Genomic DNA, 18,001 nt, shown 5'->3' with positions numbered 1-18,001 from the left:
AAGAATGCCAAAAGCATGCAAACTGTGTAAGGTTTGGTATAGCATAGTCAATCCACAAAACCTAATCAGAAAATGTGCTGCATGCAACATTCCGACCCATCCACAGTGTGCTGAGGTAATACAAGATATGAGAAAAGATACAAAAATTTTTGTTCAACATGTCTATCATGGATAGACAATGTTATTAAATCAAGATTGAATGTACAAATAGTTGAGGATGAAGAAGAGAAGAGAAGAAGAAGAGAAGAAGAAGAAGAAGAAGAAGAAGAGGAAAACGGAAGAGAAGTAAACAAAAATGAAATGACAGAAAAAAATAAGGAAAACAAAGAACAAGATAAAAGTATGGATGCAGAGATACTCATTGATACTACATATGAGGCAATAAAGCAGCATACCTACGAAGAAATAAATTACGATATGGCAACAGAAAAGCAAATCCCCCGAAGAGGCTCTACCCAGATCTACACAATGACGGGAAAGAGGAAAAAATAGACAAGAAAGACAAAATCTGCAACCTTTTGAAAAGAGGGAATTGCAGATTTGGAGAAAGATGTTACTACAAACATCCTAAGGTATGTCACAACTATGAAATATATGGTAAATGTGCATACCTAGATGGATATGGGGATGATTGCAGAGATCTGCATCCAAAAATATGCAAAAACCTAAAAGAAGGAAAAGGATGTAAGTTCGACAAAAAATGCAAATATATGCACCCTGTAGCCATGAATCATAATCAAATAAATAACCAACCAAGTAATAAAATCCAAAATAAGAAAGAAACAAATAAAGAGAGAAATCAAGAATATCAGGTAAAAGAGAAAAGCAAACCACCAATGAGATATGCAGAGATGTCAGCAAAAAATTTCAATGCATCAGCTCCAAAATTCTACTCAAGGGATAATAACTGTATTTATTATGCAAGAGGATATTGCAGAAACAACGGAGAAAATTGCAGATTAAGACACAAAATGAATAATTATGATGAAGGAAGATCAAATATTATGGAAAAGTTGGATTTTTTAATGTCAGAATTTCTGGAAATGAAAAAAAGAACAACATACCAGAACAGGAAAGAGACATGGGAAAATCCTTATTACTACCAATATTAAATGAAGGAGAAAACACGCAAACCATCATAGTGATGAATGCGCAGGGTTTAGTTACGAGTAACTCAAAAATAAAAATAGAGTACTTAGAAGAACTAACCCAAATTGAAAAGAAAATAGATATAATGAATATAAGTGAAACCTGGTATTCCCAAGAGACTGGGAATGATGATCAAATAAAAGGGTTCCAAACTTATAGATCAGATAGAAAAAATAGGAATCAAGGGGGAACCACAATATATGGGAAAGACAAAAAACAAGGAAAAATATATGAGAAATATAGTAACTCAGAATGTGAACTAATAGCGGTAGAATTTGAATCTGAAAAATTAATGAACATAGTAATATATAGACCTCCTAATACTAAAGAGTTTGACTTAATAATTGAAAAATTGGATGATATATGTAGAAATCACAAGGACTGGACTATTCTCCTATCTGGTGACTTCAACTTTCCTTTCGTAGAATGGAAAGAACGAATAGGAGATTGTGGATGTACTTATACATATAAAAAAGGGAGTAATAGTAGTGCAGAAGATAAGAGGCAATTCGAAAAGCTATTAGATATGCTACTAGAATACAACATTCAACAAATAAATCACCTGCCAACAAGAAAGGAAAATACTTTAGACCTAGTATTTGTGAACGAGGTGAATTATGTTAAAGAAATAATAGTTTATAATGCGAGTATTTCAGACCATAATGTCATAGAATTAACAGTTCATTCCAAAGCAAGTGAAAACAGAGATAAGCAAGAAATGAAAAAGTGGGAAGGATATGGAAAATACAACTTCTACAGTAAAAATATAAAATGGTCAGAAATAAATGAAGAATTAAACAAAGATTGGGATAACATTTTCGTAAGCGATGACATAAGGGTAAATACGGAGATATTATATAAAATATTAGAGAAAATAGTGGATAAATATATACCGAAGAAGAAAAGTAAACATCATTCATGCATACCAAGAGACAGAAGGATCTTGTTCCAGAAAATCAGAAAGTGGAAAAAAGGTCTTGCAAAAGAAAAAAATGCATGGAAAGTTATAGAACTAAAAAGTAAGATAGAAAATGCAGAACAAAAGATTATACAATCAAAAGAAAATGAAAAACGGGAATTGGAAGAAAAAACCCTATTAAATATCAAGCAAAACCCCAAACTATTATACTCATATGCGAAGAAGATGAATAAAAGAAGAATAGAAATAGGCCCTCTGAGAATTGAAGGGAGATTAACGAATGAAAAAAAGGAAATTTGCAACATACTGGCAGAACGATATAAGAGAGAATTCACCCCTAGAATAGATAATGAAGATAATGATATAGAAGTAAGGGACGAAAATAGTGAATATTTAGCTGACATAGAAATTAATGAAGCTGATATTGTGCAGGCAATTAATGAAATTAAAAATGGAGCTGCTGCAGGGCCTGATGGAATCCCTGCTATTTTGTTAAAGAAAGTAGTTCATTCTATCGCAAAGCCACTTGCAATATTATTAAGACAAAGTGTAAATACAGGCAAGATTATGATGAGCACAAATTAGCATATATCACCCCTACTTTCAAAAATGGATCAAGACTTGAGGCAAGTAATTATAGGCCTGTGAGTCTAACATCACATATTATGAAAGTGTATGAAAGGGTAATGAAGAAAAATATTATGAAACATTTAATAAAAAATAATTTGTTTAATATAGGACAACACGGTTTCGTACCCGGAAAAAGTACACAAACCCAACTGTTAGTCCACCGTGAGAACATATTCAAAAATATGAAAAGCGGAAATGAAACAGATGTGGTTTATCTAGACTTTGCAAAAGCTTTTGACAAAGTAGACCATAATATATTAGCAAAGAAAATTAGAAAACACAATATCGTAGATAAAATAGGAAGATGGTTAAAAGAATTTTTACACAACAGAAAACAGATAGTTATTGCAAACGATGAGAAATCGGATGAAACCAAGGTAATATCCGGTGTGCCACAAGGTACGGTGTTAGCTGCAATACTGTTTGTTATTATGATTGAAGACATAGACAGTAATGTTAAGGATTCGGTAGTGAGTAGTTTCGCTGATGACACAAGAATAAGTAGAGAAATTACTTGTGATGAAGATAGGAACGCTCTACAAAGAGACCTTAACAAAGTATATGATTGGGCAGAGGAAAATAGGATGGTATTTAACTCTGATAAATTTGAATCAATAAATTATGGAGACAGAGAAGGAAAGCTATATGCATATAGGGGACCTAATAATGAGACAATCACAAATAAGGAAGCAGTAAAGACCTTGGTGTGATGATGAATAGGAACATGTTATGCAATGATCAAATAGCAATTCTTTTGGCAAAATGTAAAGCAAAAATGGGAATGTTGTTACGGCACTTCAAAACAAGAAAAGCTGAACACATGATTATGCTTTATAAAACATATGTTCGTAGTCCACTTGAATATTGCAATATGATATGGTACCCACACTATCAAAAGGATATTGCACAAATAGAGAGTGTACAAAGGTCCTTTACAGCTAGAATAGAAGAAGTTAAGGACCTTGACTACTGGGAAAGACTACAATCATTAAAATTATATAGTCTAGAAAGGAGAAGAGAACGCTACATGATAATTCAGGCATGGAAACAGATAGAAGGAATAACAGAAAATATCATGGAACTAAAAATATCAGAAAGAGCAAGCAGAGGTAGATTAATAGTGCCCAAAACAATACCAGGAAAAATAAGGAAAGCACACAGGACATTAATCCACTACGCACCAGCATCGATAATGCAGCGTCTATTCAATGCGTTGCCAGCTCATCTGAGGAATATATCAGGAGTGAGCGTAGATGTGTTTAAGAATAAGCTCGACAAATATCTAAACTGCATCCCAGACCATCCAAGATTGGAAGATGCAAAATATACCGGAAGATGTACTAGCAACTCTCTGGTAGACATTAGAGGTGCCTCACACTGAGGGACCTGGGGCAACCCGAACGAACTGTAAGATGTAAGATGTAAGATGTGCAGCATTGAAGTCTCCAGGTCAAAGATCACTACTTACTGGAGGCAGCATTGGAGTCTCCAGGTCACAGATAACTACCCACTGGAGGCAGCATTGAAGTCTCCAGGTCACAGATAACTACTTACTGGAGGCAGCATTGAAGTCTCCAGGTCACAGATAACTACTTACTGGAGGCAGCATTGAAGTCTCCAGGTCACAGATAACTACTTACTGGAGGCAGCATTGAAGTCTCTAGGTCACAGATAACTACTTACTGGAGGCAGCATTGAAGTCTCCAGGTCACAGAAATAAACTACTTTACTTGAGGCAGTATTGAAGTCTCCAGGTCACAGACTAAACTACTTACTGGAGCAGCAGGTGACGTCTCCAGGTCACAGAAAACTACTTACTGAGGCATGCATTGAGTCTCTAGGTCCAGATACTCAACTTATTACTGGGGCAGCATTGAGTCTCCAGGTCACAGGATAATACTTACGTGAAGGGCAGTATTGAAGTCTCCAGGTCACCAGATAACTACTTACTGGAGGCAGCATTGAAGTCTCCAGGTCACAGACACTACTACGGAGCCGCATTGGAAGTCTCCAGGTCACATATAACTAACTTACTGGAGGTTAGCATTGAAGGTCTCCAGGTCACAATACAACTTACTTACTGGATTGGCAAGCATTGAGCTCCAGGTCACGATAACACTACCTTACTGGAGGTAGCATTGAAGTCTCCAGGTCACGAAACTATTTACTTGGAGGAGCATTGAAGTCTCCAGGTCACAGATAACTAATTACTGGGAGGTAGCATTGAAGTCCCTCCAGGTCCAAGACAACTACTTTACTGGAGGCGCATTAATTCTCCAGGTCACGATAACTACTTACTGAGGCAGAATTGAAGGCTTCCAGGTCCACAAGAAACTACTTACTGGGGAAAAAAAGGGAGCCATTGAAGTCTCCAGGTCAGAAACTACTTACTGGGGAGGCACTGGAAGTCTCCAGGTCACAGATAACTAACTTATGGAGGGCACATTGAATCTCCAGGTCAACAGACAACTACTTACTTGGAGGCAGCATTGAGTTCTCCAGGTCCACGATATACTTAATGGAGGCAGCCATTGAAGTCAGGTCACGAAGACAACTACTTCTGGAGGCAGCCATTGGGGGGATCTCCGGTCACAGACACTACTTACTGGAGGCAGGCATTGGTCTCCAGGTCCGATAACTTACTTAATTGGAGCAGCATTGAACTCCAGGTCACAGATCACTACTAACTGGGGCACATTTGAAGTTCCAGGTCCAGATCACTACTTATGGATAGCATTGAAGTCTCCATGTACAGACAACTACTTATGATGCAGCATTGAAGTCTCCAGGTCACAGACAACACTTACTGGAGGACATTGAAGTCTCCAGGTCACAGATCACTACTTATGGAGGCAGCATTGAAGTCTCCAGGTCACAGATACTACTTAATGGCAGCATTGAAGTCTCCGGTCAGATCATACTTATGGAGGCAGCATTGAAGTCTCCAGGTCACAGATCACTACTTACTGGAGGCAGCATTGAAATCTCCAGGTCACTGATAACTACTTAATGGAGGCAGCATTGAAGCCTCCAGGTCACAGATCACTACTTACTGGAGGCAGCATTGAAGTCTCCAGGTCACAGATCACTACTTACTGGAGGCAGCATTGAAGTCTCCAACAGGAGACTCCAATGCTGCCTCCAGTAAGTAGTGATCTACATCCCCAGAGACTCCAATGCTGCCTTACGAACTAGGGTGTTTTGCAGGGGGGCGGCTGGAAAATCAGTAATAGGGGTTGCCGGAGCTGTTGGTTAAACGGGCTCTCATTTAATCTGATCCTAACGATAAGGAAAGCAAAAATCGACACTTATGCTCTAATCAGGGAAGGGTCAGTATAATACAAAGCTGTAATTACTGGAATCAGGAACAATGAATAACAATTATAGTGGATGTAGCCAACTGAACTACGTGTTCCCTTTAAGATTAGTTTGGTGCTCATTTTCACCAACAAAAAACTAATCAAATTCAGTTTAAATTAAAATTTTATTAAAAATAAATATAAAATTAAAGGACAAGGACGCAAAAACAGCAAAAATGTATCTTGAATTAATTGAACTGACAAATCCACAGGATCATAAATAGTCGACAAATTCGAGACTGAAGCAACAAGAAATCCAGTCACGAATCCCATGAGACAAAAGGCTGAAATGAAAACTCGTATCGACTGCAAACTATTCCTTTTTATCCAATCTTGGGTTGGTATATAAGGACCATCAGGGTGGTTAAGGTGTGTTGTTACTCGGATGACTCGAGTTAAATACCGGCCAGAGAAATTTCCATCTAGGCTACTCTGGGGAGAAGTGGCTCAAATAAAAAACAAGTATGAGTGACACACTGGATACATTAGTTCCTTTATACATCAGGTGATCTATAATTTTTCCCCAAAGCCTTCCATATCGTAACCTGTCAATGGCTATCATAATTGCCTTTATGAAATTATATTTATAGGTCTTGGTATTTGCGGTTTATAATTACATTACTTTATAAATAGATGGATTGTGTAAAACCAAAGCGTATTTCCATTCAAATCACATTCTGAAATTGACATCTAATAATGATGTAGTACCATGAACAAAAGTAGGATCCCAGCAAGAATGAAACAAAGGTTGGCGATTATGGTTAATAAGGACTGAATATGATTTTTACCATTGCTATTTTTATTGCTCTGTTACTACACTATTTTTCTATTTGTTTAACATCGATTCAGTTCACTGGTAATGTGAACTATTATTCGTATATCATTAACATATTGTCTACAGTAGTGATTAAGAAATATGAACATTGGCAATCCAATATACCATTCACATCCGTCGTTACAAGACAAACAGGCTTCATTGCTGTGTTACCAGACCATTATCATGAAACAGAAGGGGACGGGGTAAAGGAACACCTTGAGGCAACTGTACCATCCGGCAATATTAATCCATGGTCAAGAGGATTATTTCTAAAAAGCTTAACTAGGTGTAGAGCATCCGCAAACATGTACTATAGTATTTGCTGTTGTCCATTGGATTAATAAAGATCCTTCCTCGTGGTAGTGAGGTTGAGTTAACGTCACACTCTCGACCTGGCAGAAGCTTATTTTGGGTCAGCGCTGACAAGACCTCCCATACTCTTTGGACCTTGAGTTGAACAATATTAACAAAATAGTAAATTTAAGAACAAAGCTTTTCACAATAAAACTTAGCTCAAATGATTAACAAAATCATTCGTCATTGCGGTGATACACAGCTAACTTGATGTAGAGGGAGGTAGCGTTTATGTTTAATTTTAGGAATAATGAATGAATGATTTTAAGTTATCGTGGTAATGTTGAGCAGAGAAGAAGATTAGACAGTAAAATCTTCACTATAATATGTACGTAAAAGCAGTACCAATTCATTTAAAAAATTGTATTTCACAATAAATTAACATAATGATAAAACATGAAAACAAATGCAAAACGGTAAAAAATAAAAAAAAGCTTGCTCGAGTCAGTGTTCGTTGCGTTGAGAGAGAGAGAGAGAGAGAGAACTTCCCATTGATTTATTAGCTGGTCTGGGATGATTATTCGACCATTTCTTTCACTTACACTCGGTCTGCCCAACTCACTTTTATTTTTGTTACGGTAAAATACCAATCTGGTGATAATTGCTTTTTATGATATTTTTACAACTGTAAAAGTAACTCAGCTCTGTAATAAACAAACTGGCGCCACTTTCAGCTTCTGCCTGTCTTCCATTGTTTGTTTATGCGGCTTCCTTGTGAAAAGTTATTTTATTTCTCTTTCCTATTCTTGCATTGTTAACTTACTACTTATTTGTTTGTAAAATCCTCATGTTTATTTTAAAAGTCTGCCGTTTGCCAACAGTAAGTTGATGTATAGTGGCATAATTAATCTATTTCGTGCACTTAAGAACAAAGCGTAAACACGCTGATTACTCTCTCTCTCTCTCTCTCTCTGATACAATCGGGGGCACACACACTATCGATTCCTTTAATTATCTATGTACCTAATGTGAATAAAATTTATTTTGCCATCAACCTTTGCATACTGCAATCAATTCGGTTTGCTCAAAAGGGTTCCAGTCTCTCCTCCCTCCATCCCCAAGCCGGCCGGCTCCATTTTTACCAAAAAGTTCGTACATCGTACACAGAGACAGAAAAAATAAAATTTAGAAAATGTTATTTCATGTAACGTATTGTTTCATTACTTCACACTCTTGATTTAACTTTTGAACACATTAATAATAGAAAAATGTGAGAAGGGGGACTTTTTTGGGTTGGCTGGAACAAATTATCCTTATTCCCTTTATTTATTAGGGGATATTTGTTTCATATTTCGAACAAATCGTACCTCGAACAGCCTTCTGGAACGGACTAAGTTCGAAATACGAGGTACTACTGTGCTGTGCAAAGCGCAATTAGTTTGGCAGTTCCAGTAGCCACCAAGGTGCAGGTAACCTCCCCGCCTTTATTGGAGTGCTTATGGGAGGAGACCTTCATCGTCTCATCATCATCCTTTAGAGTGTAAAATTCAGGTTATTCCTTTCTTTTGGTTATTTTCTATTCCTCTCTGGGCCCCCTTTCCTCCTTCAGAGGTTGAATGCGTTGCCTAATCATTTGGGTACATGTTGTGTAAGTGATTTTGTGATTTAATGTTAATGAAGAGGCCTAGTTATAACTTCCTGTATTTTATTGAATTATAATATATATTGATTATTTTTCATTGTTTTGCTATCCCCCTTGAGTTACTCTTGTGCTGCATTTACCTGGGCTTGCTTCCACCTCAGTGGATTGCTGCCTTTTGAACACCTAAGTTTGTGGTATTTTGAATATTTTATGGTCCTGTAGACCTAGAATGTGTTGTGGTCCAACGAGGCCATTACACAGTCCATAAGGGAAACGAGTAGAGTAATTCTGCTGCTTGTGCGTGGATGAGATTCCTTCAATAACACACGCAACGGAAGAGTCGTCTGCCCAAGTTGAAAGAACTTCACTTGCAATGTTTGGAGGGGTAATAAGCGAGTATGCAACTTACAAAGAGCTGTTCAATGTACATTTACAGTACTCGGCGAGATATTAGGCTGCATAGCATCAAGTGGTCTAATATCTTGTCGAATTTTGAAGAAACGGAAAAGTTGGGAAGAAATTTCATCAGTGCATTAGCCGCTTACAGCATGTAGAGAAAGGGGTGGAATTTAGACACTTGACAAGGAGAGCTCTCAGTCACATAGTTGGAGGTTTAATTAGAGCCTGTATATATATTTTGGTTAGCATTCCCACAGCAATTTTTGCCTACCATGTATCACTTTATTGCCCCTTGTGACCTTAATATGGGCCGAGATAGTGACTTGGATGTAATCTGGCTTTAAAACAAAGCAGATATTGCATCAGCTTGGACTTCAGCAAGGACGCGCTCCCCCTAAAATGCACACTGGGGATCCACTGGTCCATGGCGGGAGAATATTTTGTCTTCAAGATCAGCCTGAACGAAAAACCACATACCAGAAGAGGCGTCCTTCATCTGTGACTTGTTGGGGCTTGTCGTACCCTTCATGCTGCCTGCCAATTTGTTACTACAGGACAGGGATCGATGCTGACGTCAAAGACATTGGTTTGAGGGACCAATGTTCCTTGCGAGTCCAGAGTCATCGTGGCCTGCAACTCCGAGAGACATGAAGATCGCTGCTCTGAAGGACAACCCGGAAGTCAAGCAAACATCACTGCTCTGCGACAAAGTGTCCTTCACTGAGCAGGTAGCTAAGCGCTTCTTGAAGTGGCTGTGGTTAGTGAGCTGTTGCCAGGATGTGGCGACTCCTACCAAGAGAAAACAACAATGCCTCTGGTGACTGCCTGAGCACTGATGAGCAGACTGCAACCGAGAACATCATCTGGAAACTCACCCAGAGGGAAGCTTTTTCCATGAAGTGGTGGTTGCGGCCAAGAGATCAAACAAAAGATACTGACTACCAGTAAGATTGTGAAGCTGAACCCTAACGCATGTCAAGGTCTTCTCTGTTTGGGCGACTAGTCACCTTCAGCATGCACCCTGCGACAAGATCGTTGCCCACCCCATCATCCTGCCCAAGACATCACCGGCAGTCTGTCTGCTAGTTAGATAGCAGCATGAGAAGGTGGGACACTGTGGGCAGAACTGCCTTCTGGCACATCTTTGCCAAAGGTTCTAGATAGTGCAAGGAAATACAGTAACCCATTCGGTGGTGAGAAGCTGTGTGAAGTGCAGGGATATCTATGAATGCCTCATCACCCAGTAGATGGCTGATCTGCTTCCGATCGAATTTTTTTTCCCCCTGGGAGGCCAGCCTTCACGAAGAGTGCCAAGTGCCACAGACTGCTTTGGATGCTTCCTTGTGAAGATTGGGAGGTCTGCCAGCACTAATGGACGACTCCCGACACCCTCTTTTCTGAGGTAAAGCCATAGTGAACAGCAAACCCTTGGTTCACATCACTGAAGGTGCTGACTGTCAGCTGCCACTGACCCCAAACATGCTTCTCAACCTCAAAGGATGTCCGGGCCCCATCATGAGCGTTACCAGCACCGATCAGTGCTCGCCCCTCTGCTGGAGGCAAGTCCAGTACCTCACAGTCCTATTCTGGAGCCATTGGACAAAGGAGTACCTGCCCCTCCTCCAAGAAAGTCAGCAGTGGACTACCAGACATTAAGATCTACAGAATGGCGACATGGTCCTCTCCTTGGATGAGAAGGGACCGAGAAGTACTTGGCCTCTGGCGAGAGTCATTGAGGTCATCAGCAGCACGCGCCTGGAGACAGAGAGCGAGGAGTACCTCTAGACCCGTCTCGAAGATGCGCATTCTCCTTGAGGGTGAGCTCTGTGCCAAGTTTAGTGTAGTGAAGGTTGTACACCATGCACAGCAGGATCTAAGTGATTTAAGTGTCTCACTTAATAGGGGGTGGTGTAAGATCCTGTGCAGGCCACTCCCACTTAGCAAGTAACTTTTAATCATTTCAAAGTAAATTACTTGCAAAATTTAGTAACTTGAAAAATTAGTAAGTTTGCCATCTCACAATAAGTTTCTCATATTCTGTTTGGCTTATGATCTGATGTTTAAAGAATTTCCATGCATAGTGGACTTGCAACATTCGTTCACATGTGTATGATTTGCGGAATGTGTTATATGTTTGGAAGTGTGTGTGAGAAATTTGCATTGTTATTAGTTGCATGATTGTTGAGTGAGACACCTGGAAGTCGTGAACTGGACCCTTTGCAGGCTTTGAGAACTGTTCCATGTCTGTCGCTGTCAGCCTGCCTGCAAGGAGGATAGTTTTGTCTCTGATTGTAAATAGACCTGTGTTTGTGAAAGACTGGGAGTGTGTAAACAGACCTGTGTTTGCGAGACTGGTAGTATGTCCTGTGAATTTGGAGCCGTGATGTGGATCTACAGTGAGTGGCTTGGGTCTTAGGACACTATTAATTGGCAACATTCTGAGATTTGTGAGGCTAGCACTGGCCCTGTTTGATGCTTGTGCGAGTGTTTCTGGCCTCCGTTAAGCTACAGAAGTGAGCTGGGTATGTTTGTTTGTTTGTTTTATGGTGTTTTTACCTTGCATGGAACCAATGGTTATTCAGCAATGGGACCAACGGCTTTACGTGACTTCCGAACCACGTTGAGTGAACGTCTATCACTAGAAATACACATCTCTCACTCCTCAATGGAATGGCCGGCGAGCTGGGTATGTGGTGTTTTTATGTAATATACTAATTTGTATTTCTGCCCTTTTGTTAGGTTACAGAAGCGAGCTGGGTATGTGATTTTTGTGCAATATAATTTAAGTAGCATTTGCCACGAATGTAGCAACTTCATTTTATAGAAATTTTGGTCATTAGTGCTCCACATTGCGAGATTCTTTCTTATTGGAATAATTTTGTGGTGTAGATAGTACGTATGAGGCGCTCCCACTCAGTAGTCTACTAAATGGTGGTGGTTTATTATAAAAATAAAATTTTTTAAAAAATAATATGTATATGTAAAGAATATTAATTTTGATGATGTAATCGACAAGTTTGGTGCTGAATTTGTCTTATTTAGTAAATCATAAGGAGAATATTTAGCTTCATTTAAAGATGCTTTCTTTTACATTGATATCTTCTCTGTTACAAAACAAAATTGGTTTTAGTTACGATTATGGTTTTATCTAGCCTACAACATGCATATATTACAAGTGGCTAAGAATGAAATGTCATTGTACTATTATTGTTTTAAGTATTACAAGATATCAACCGAAAAAAAGCTATAAATTCATATCAACAGTTATTGGGCTAGTGTGGGAAGGGGGATTTGTTCGTATGGTGCTTTTCATTGCATGGAACCAGTGGTTATTCAGCAATGGGACCAACGGCTTTACGTGACTTCCGTACCACGTCGAGAGTGAACTTCCATCACCAGAAGTACACATCTCTCACTCTTCAATGGAATGGCTGAGAATCGAACCCGCGACCACAGAGCTGAGGCGCTGCGTGCAAAGGAATAATAGCCTGGAATAACCCGCCCAAGGTGACAAATACTCTAGGAATGCCTCTACTCCCAGCACCTGTTGTGATTACTGGCAGCCTATGAGGGGATGCCATATGTGCGTATGTGATTTTTGCGTAAATGAAACAATTTTTTTATTATGGATTTATTATTTGTAGAATTTTTTTTTTTTTTACAATAAACTGATGTAAGCTGTTTGTTTGCAGCAAATGTCCTAGAAGTTGTGAATAAAGAAACTTGAGGCTTGAAGAGAGAATTTTTAGCTATCCACATGCTGACGATTGCACTAGTTGATCTGCGAGTGTGGTCGGAGGATCGTAATAGTTCAGATATTGGTCCCCCAGAGAGCAGATTTGACAATTTGGGACGGCTGTTGTTATCTGCAGCAGCCGCGTTCACCGGATTTTACATCAGAAATCAGGCTGTAAATTTGAAAGGGTGACATTGTACTCAATTAAGGAAGTATACACCAAGCCAATAAGTTATTTTTGGGTGTAGTAAGGGAGATCACCAATATTTTAATGAGGTAACAGGGGAGACCACCACTAATATTAATGTCGGGGTAACAGGCACTAATCATGAAAAATAAAACCAGAGAATTGGCAAAAAGGCACACTAGTTCACGGATTCCTTTGCTCAGTCTTAATGAAATACTTCAATGTACTAAAATGTGAGAAAATGGTAATTCGAGTAAGGGTACTACTAATGCTCCGGAATACAACAAAATGGTCTGTAGAGCAAAAAACTAAATTGATGCTTGCTTGAATCTTGCTTAATTCTTATAGTACATGGTGGTATGGTATGTATGAAATTTTTTTTAAATTTCTATTTTCAAACTTCAATTCAATTTTACAAATTGAATTCCCTTCTCGGAGTACAAGTTTTGCATTTATTTTTGTATCAATTGACTCAGTGGCTTTTTAAACTAATGTGTTTAGTTTCCCTGGATGAAACTTTATTTTATTAGTGGCTAAATACCCATCAGTTCGGGTGACATTTTCAGTTTCTCATGGGAAACATTGTTTGTTTTAAACAACCTTACTGCTGCTTGTATGTTTTTCCAGAAGAATCTCGCAAGACAGCAGTTGAAAACGGAGGGGTCGAATTTAAGAGTTCAAGGAAGAAGACGCTGCCATACCTACCACCAGTTGAAGACGTACATCTAGGGTATTCTCCCTCCTTGGCCCACATTACTGTTCATATGGACTTTGTCTTTATATGATAGCATAAGAGAACTACAGCCTGTAGACGGCTCTCGACTGGATTAATCAACTGACTGGCTTCTTGGTGAGATCACTATCCATTATTGACACAGCAATATTCCTCCTACTCCTACGCAATCACTCTTGGAACAGATGTGCTTGAGGTATGTCACCCTGAATAGCATGTGCGGTATTTAAATGGTGATTTAAGCCACATTTACTTGAGTTGTAGTCATTCTTAAAGTTCCACTTTTGTTCTCGACCTAAAATAACTATCCCTTGGATATGTATGTGTAACTTATGTTTACAAGGGGATTTGCCATAATTTCATTGTTTAAAAGTGTTGGAATTGTTCTCCCCTCACTGGGATTGAAGTTTGATGGTTCAGACGCAATTTGCGTTTAGGACAGTTATTGCTGTACTGTTTAGGCGGGACAGTTTCAGAGCGTCTTCATTTAATATTTCATTGTATTTCATATTGATTTGGCTTTATCACTTGGATCTTTGACAAATATTTAAAGCTTGTCTCGTATACATTTACATTTGGAAAGTGGTTTCAAAGGTGCTTTAAAAAATTTCAGAATTTCAAGGGTGGGACTATTCGGTAATGGATTATGAAGGCTCTGCATCACCTATTCAATGATTAGGTTATCATTGGCAAGATTATCCCTGAAAGTACACCTGTCCTTATCAACCAACCTTTAGTGTTAAGAATTGACATGATTAGTAATTGCACAGGAAGATTAAAATTTGTTAAAATATATTTTGTTTTGATTAAACTGTCCAATACTTAAAAGTTTAGTCCAAGAGGCAAGGAGGATCAGTGAAAATAAATTTTCAAGACATGTTAGTGCAGGACAAGTAAAGATAATAATCGTTGGAAATGTTAAGTGTAGGATCACTGAGGATAGTTATTGATAGAAGAGTTCAGTTCAAGATCAGTGCAGATAATTATCAATTATGGGATTAATTTAGATAATCTAAGAATGCACTCCATTGATTAATAAACTTACTGAAAACTTGAGAAAACTGATGGTACCTCTTATCGCTCTGAAGCAAACTGCCAGCTCAACATGAAATCATAGATTTCTGGCTATTCTGAACGTTTTGTTTTCTCAGCCTTCAACAGATGAGAAACAAAATATTTAAATTCTCATTTGTGTGGGAACAAAAGATATGATCTGACAAATTTGTATTTCTGAAAAGGTTTAATTATATACTGAGAGTTACACTTACATTCACTCTAAATATTTTTTTACATAATATACATTACAGGCAGTGCCCGGTTATCAACGGGGGTTCCGTTCTAGGCAGGGTGCTGTTAAGCAAAAACTGCCATTCACCAAAACGCGGAAATTTATGGCGCAGATAACTGGGAATGGTGCCTGTTACGTATGTTATGGTACCATAACTATTATCAGCCCTTATGGCACCATAAATCGCCAATATATATATATTTTTTTTTAAATCGTCAATATTATGGCCCTAGACAAGCACCATTGAACCAGATCGCCATTAACGGAGACCGCCGATAACTGGGGACTGCCTCTATACTAAATTACTATCAAATAAACGTAAGATGTAAAGAATTCCAAACTAATAATTCTAGGTTACAAAACAAAACCTTAACAATTATTCTTTAGGTCATAATATGAACCTAATTCCAAATAGTATTTTCATTTTTACATTCCAAATGCCTGTACATGTGAGGATCACTTATCACAGTTTTCTCTTTTTATTCGATTCTCCAAAGAGAAGTCCATATCACTCTGTCACTTCTGTAACAACAATTCAATGTAATTTCACCATTAATTTTACTCTGCAAATTAACATATTTACAAAAAAAGAAAAACAAAGTTTAGCTGTATAGATGTCACTGGTTACAGTAACCGTCAATATCTAATCTTTAAAACAGCATTGTGAATACATACAACTAAAACCTAAAAGAGAGACAAAATACTAAATTCTAATTGACAGTTATGAACAGAGGGGAAAAAATGAGAAACACTACAAAAAACATACCCTTCAATACTCCACAAATTCTGCAATAACCTGGGATATTCAAACGATAAGAAAAAGACAAACTTGGTCTTAACAAAATAATGACTGCTTCACTAAAACACAAACCCAACCTTTCTGGTTATCTACTATGTAATAAAATCAATAGATAGTAAAATCTCTATAATCCATCCCAAGGACATTTTCACCGCTCAAAGACTGTTGAAATTCTATCGAAGGAACTGCATGCCAATCCAATCAGACTGCTAGTTCTATTTTACAAAAAACTACAATTAAGAGAGAACATTACCTCAAGTACATTCAATTTTTTACATATTTTTTAAGGATATATCAAAATCAATTTCTATTGAAAATACTGTACTTATAAAACAATATTCATGACCATATCTAGCCTGACTTAGAAAATATCAAGCATTAGTAATTAGCCTTTCCACAACAATGTTAGAAAAAGGCTTATACCATCACAAAATAATTTGGTTTTACTTTTTCAACTTTGTGAAATCCTAATAAATCAACAGTAGCTACTTGAAATGTATGGTATAAAAATGATAAATAAAATGCTTCACAGAGAAGTGGAGATATACTAATGGCAAAGTAAGAATTGGAGACTTAAATTACCAAAACAACAATGTGTGCCTTGCATTACTCAAAATTAGTATTCCAAAACTGTACATTCCTTCTTCATTAGGAAGGCCTTTATACATTAATGAATTTGTTTTCTGACAGGACAATTGTCCAGTATATTTGAAAAACAGCTTGCAACACCTGGAATTGAAATAAAAACAAATAAAAACTGTTCTGTTTCCTAGTGAAGTTATACACATGGAGCAAATGGAATGGTATAATCTGTCCGCTGACCCTCTAAAATTCAAGTCTTTCTCATTCTGCGACTAAGAATTAATGGATCAACAAAAGCTAAGTACAATAACCAGTATGAACTTTGAAAAATCTGTTTGAAGGGCAAACCACCCATAGTACAAAAGTAGTATAAATATTGTGGGGGAATTTGAAAAACAATTGCACTATTTCAGTCAGTCATTTTGTTACTTTGGAATAAAAAACTAGCATTGTCCAAATGAAGTAAAACCAAGATACGTATTCCTGGTGCTGTCCGTTTTAAAGGTCATTGTAACCTTATCTATATAAAAACATTTCTATACCATAATGACATACACAATTATAGGAAATGCCAGCAAAGTTCTTGCTAACTCTTAAGACCCATCTGTCTTGCATACAAATATAAATAACAGTTTTCTTATAAACCAAGTACCAAGAGATGCACACATGCGCACACATTCATCAACTAACTATTCAAGGTTTCTGGCAAGATAAAAAGTAAACATTTTGTAATATATATATATATATATTTATGTATATGTGTGTGTGTATTTTCAATCTGTAATTCTATTACTGTTGTTGCTGACGCAGGTACTGTTCACAGTGATGGCTAGATAGAGGGTGACCTAAGATAGAAGAAGACTGGGTAGACGAAGAAGAATCCTGAGAAGATGTTTCTACAGACTGACAGTCAGGAGTGGGAGAAGACGAAGGTTCTTGAGGGCTTACTGAGGGTGATGCGTGAGAAGCTGCTGCTCCCCCAGCACTACTACTTAGGGGAACCTGTGTCGACGAGTCCTGAGGATAGTCAATAATCTTGCGTCTGCTTTGCATGACATGCTGCTGTTGCTTGTAGTAGACTTTGAACAGACCTTTAACCAGGAGGAATGATGCACCGCCCTACAATAACAAGATAATATATTGCCACAAATTGACTAATGTCTTTTATAACAGATTAATCGGGCTACTGACATTTTGGGTATATAGGTTACAAGTTGAGTCTGTGGAAAACTATTCTTTTTTATAAGAGACAATGACTGAAGGTCGAAGGATTCACATGGGACATTCATTCCATCAGAATATCAACTCATGGTAGGGTCTTAGTAAAAACTTCCATTCATTTTCATATCACTTGACCTGAAAATTTGTCTGACAATAGGGTCTATTATCCAGTGGCAAAAGAAAAATAAGTCCATGTTTACCATAACCTACCCTTTGGGTATTAAGTATTAGATGATAATCAGACCA

General features: G+C 37.9%; 1 protein-coding gene across 4 annotated transcripts in view; it reads right to left on the bottom strand.

Moving 5' to 3' along the window:
- Nucleotides 1–12,829: 12,829 nt before the first annotated feature.
- LOC135224421 (E3 ubiquitin-protein ligase MARCHF5-like) overlaps nucleotides 12,830–18,001 on the bottom strand; it is a 110,563-nt gene continuing 105,391 nt past the window's right edge. Inside the window, exons 7-9 of one of the 4 annotated variants that reach the window (XR_010316725.1) lie at nucleotides 17,483–17,653; nucleotides 14,911–15,017; nucleotides 12,830–13,117 (exon numbers count right to left, since the gene is read on the bottom strand). Coding sequence is in view for 3 of the 4 variants with exons in the window: in XM_064263404.1 (XP_064119474.1) it covers nucleotides 17,324–17,653 (330 nt within the window). In the remaining variant the exon portion in view is untranslated. Of the gene's footprint in view, nucleotides 13,118–14,910; nucleotides 15,018–15,086; nucleotides 17,654–18,001 lie in introns of those variants that run through there. The other 3 variants (XM_064263406.1, XM_064263405.1, XM_064263404.1) reach the window with 3 other exon arrangements.

Source organism: Macrobrachium nipponense, chromosome 12, assembly GCF_015104395.2.
Source record: "Macrobrachium nipponense isolate FS-2020 chromosome 12, ASM1510439v2, whole genome shotgun sequence".
Taxonomy (NCBI): domain Eukaryota; kingdom Metazoa; phylum Arthropoda; class Malacostraca; order Decapoda; family Palaemonidae; genus Macrobrachium; species Macrobrachium nipponense.
Note: the sequence above shows the minus strand (reverse complement) of the source record. Positions and strands in the feature narration are given on the sequence as shown.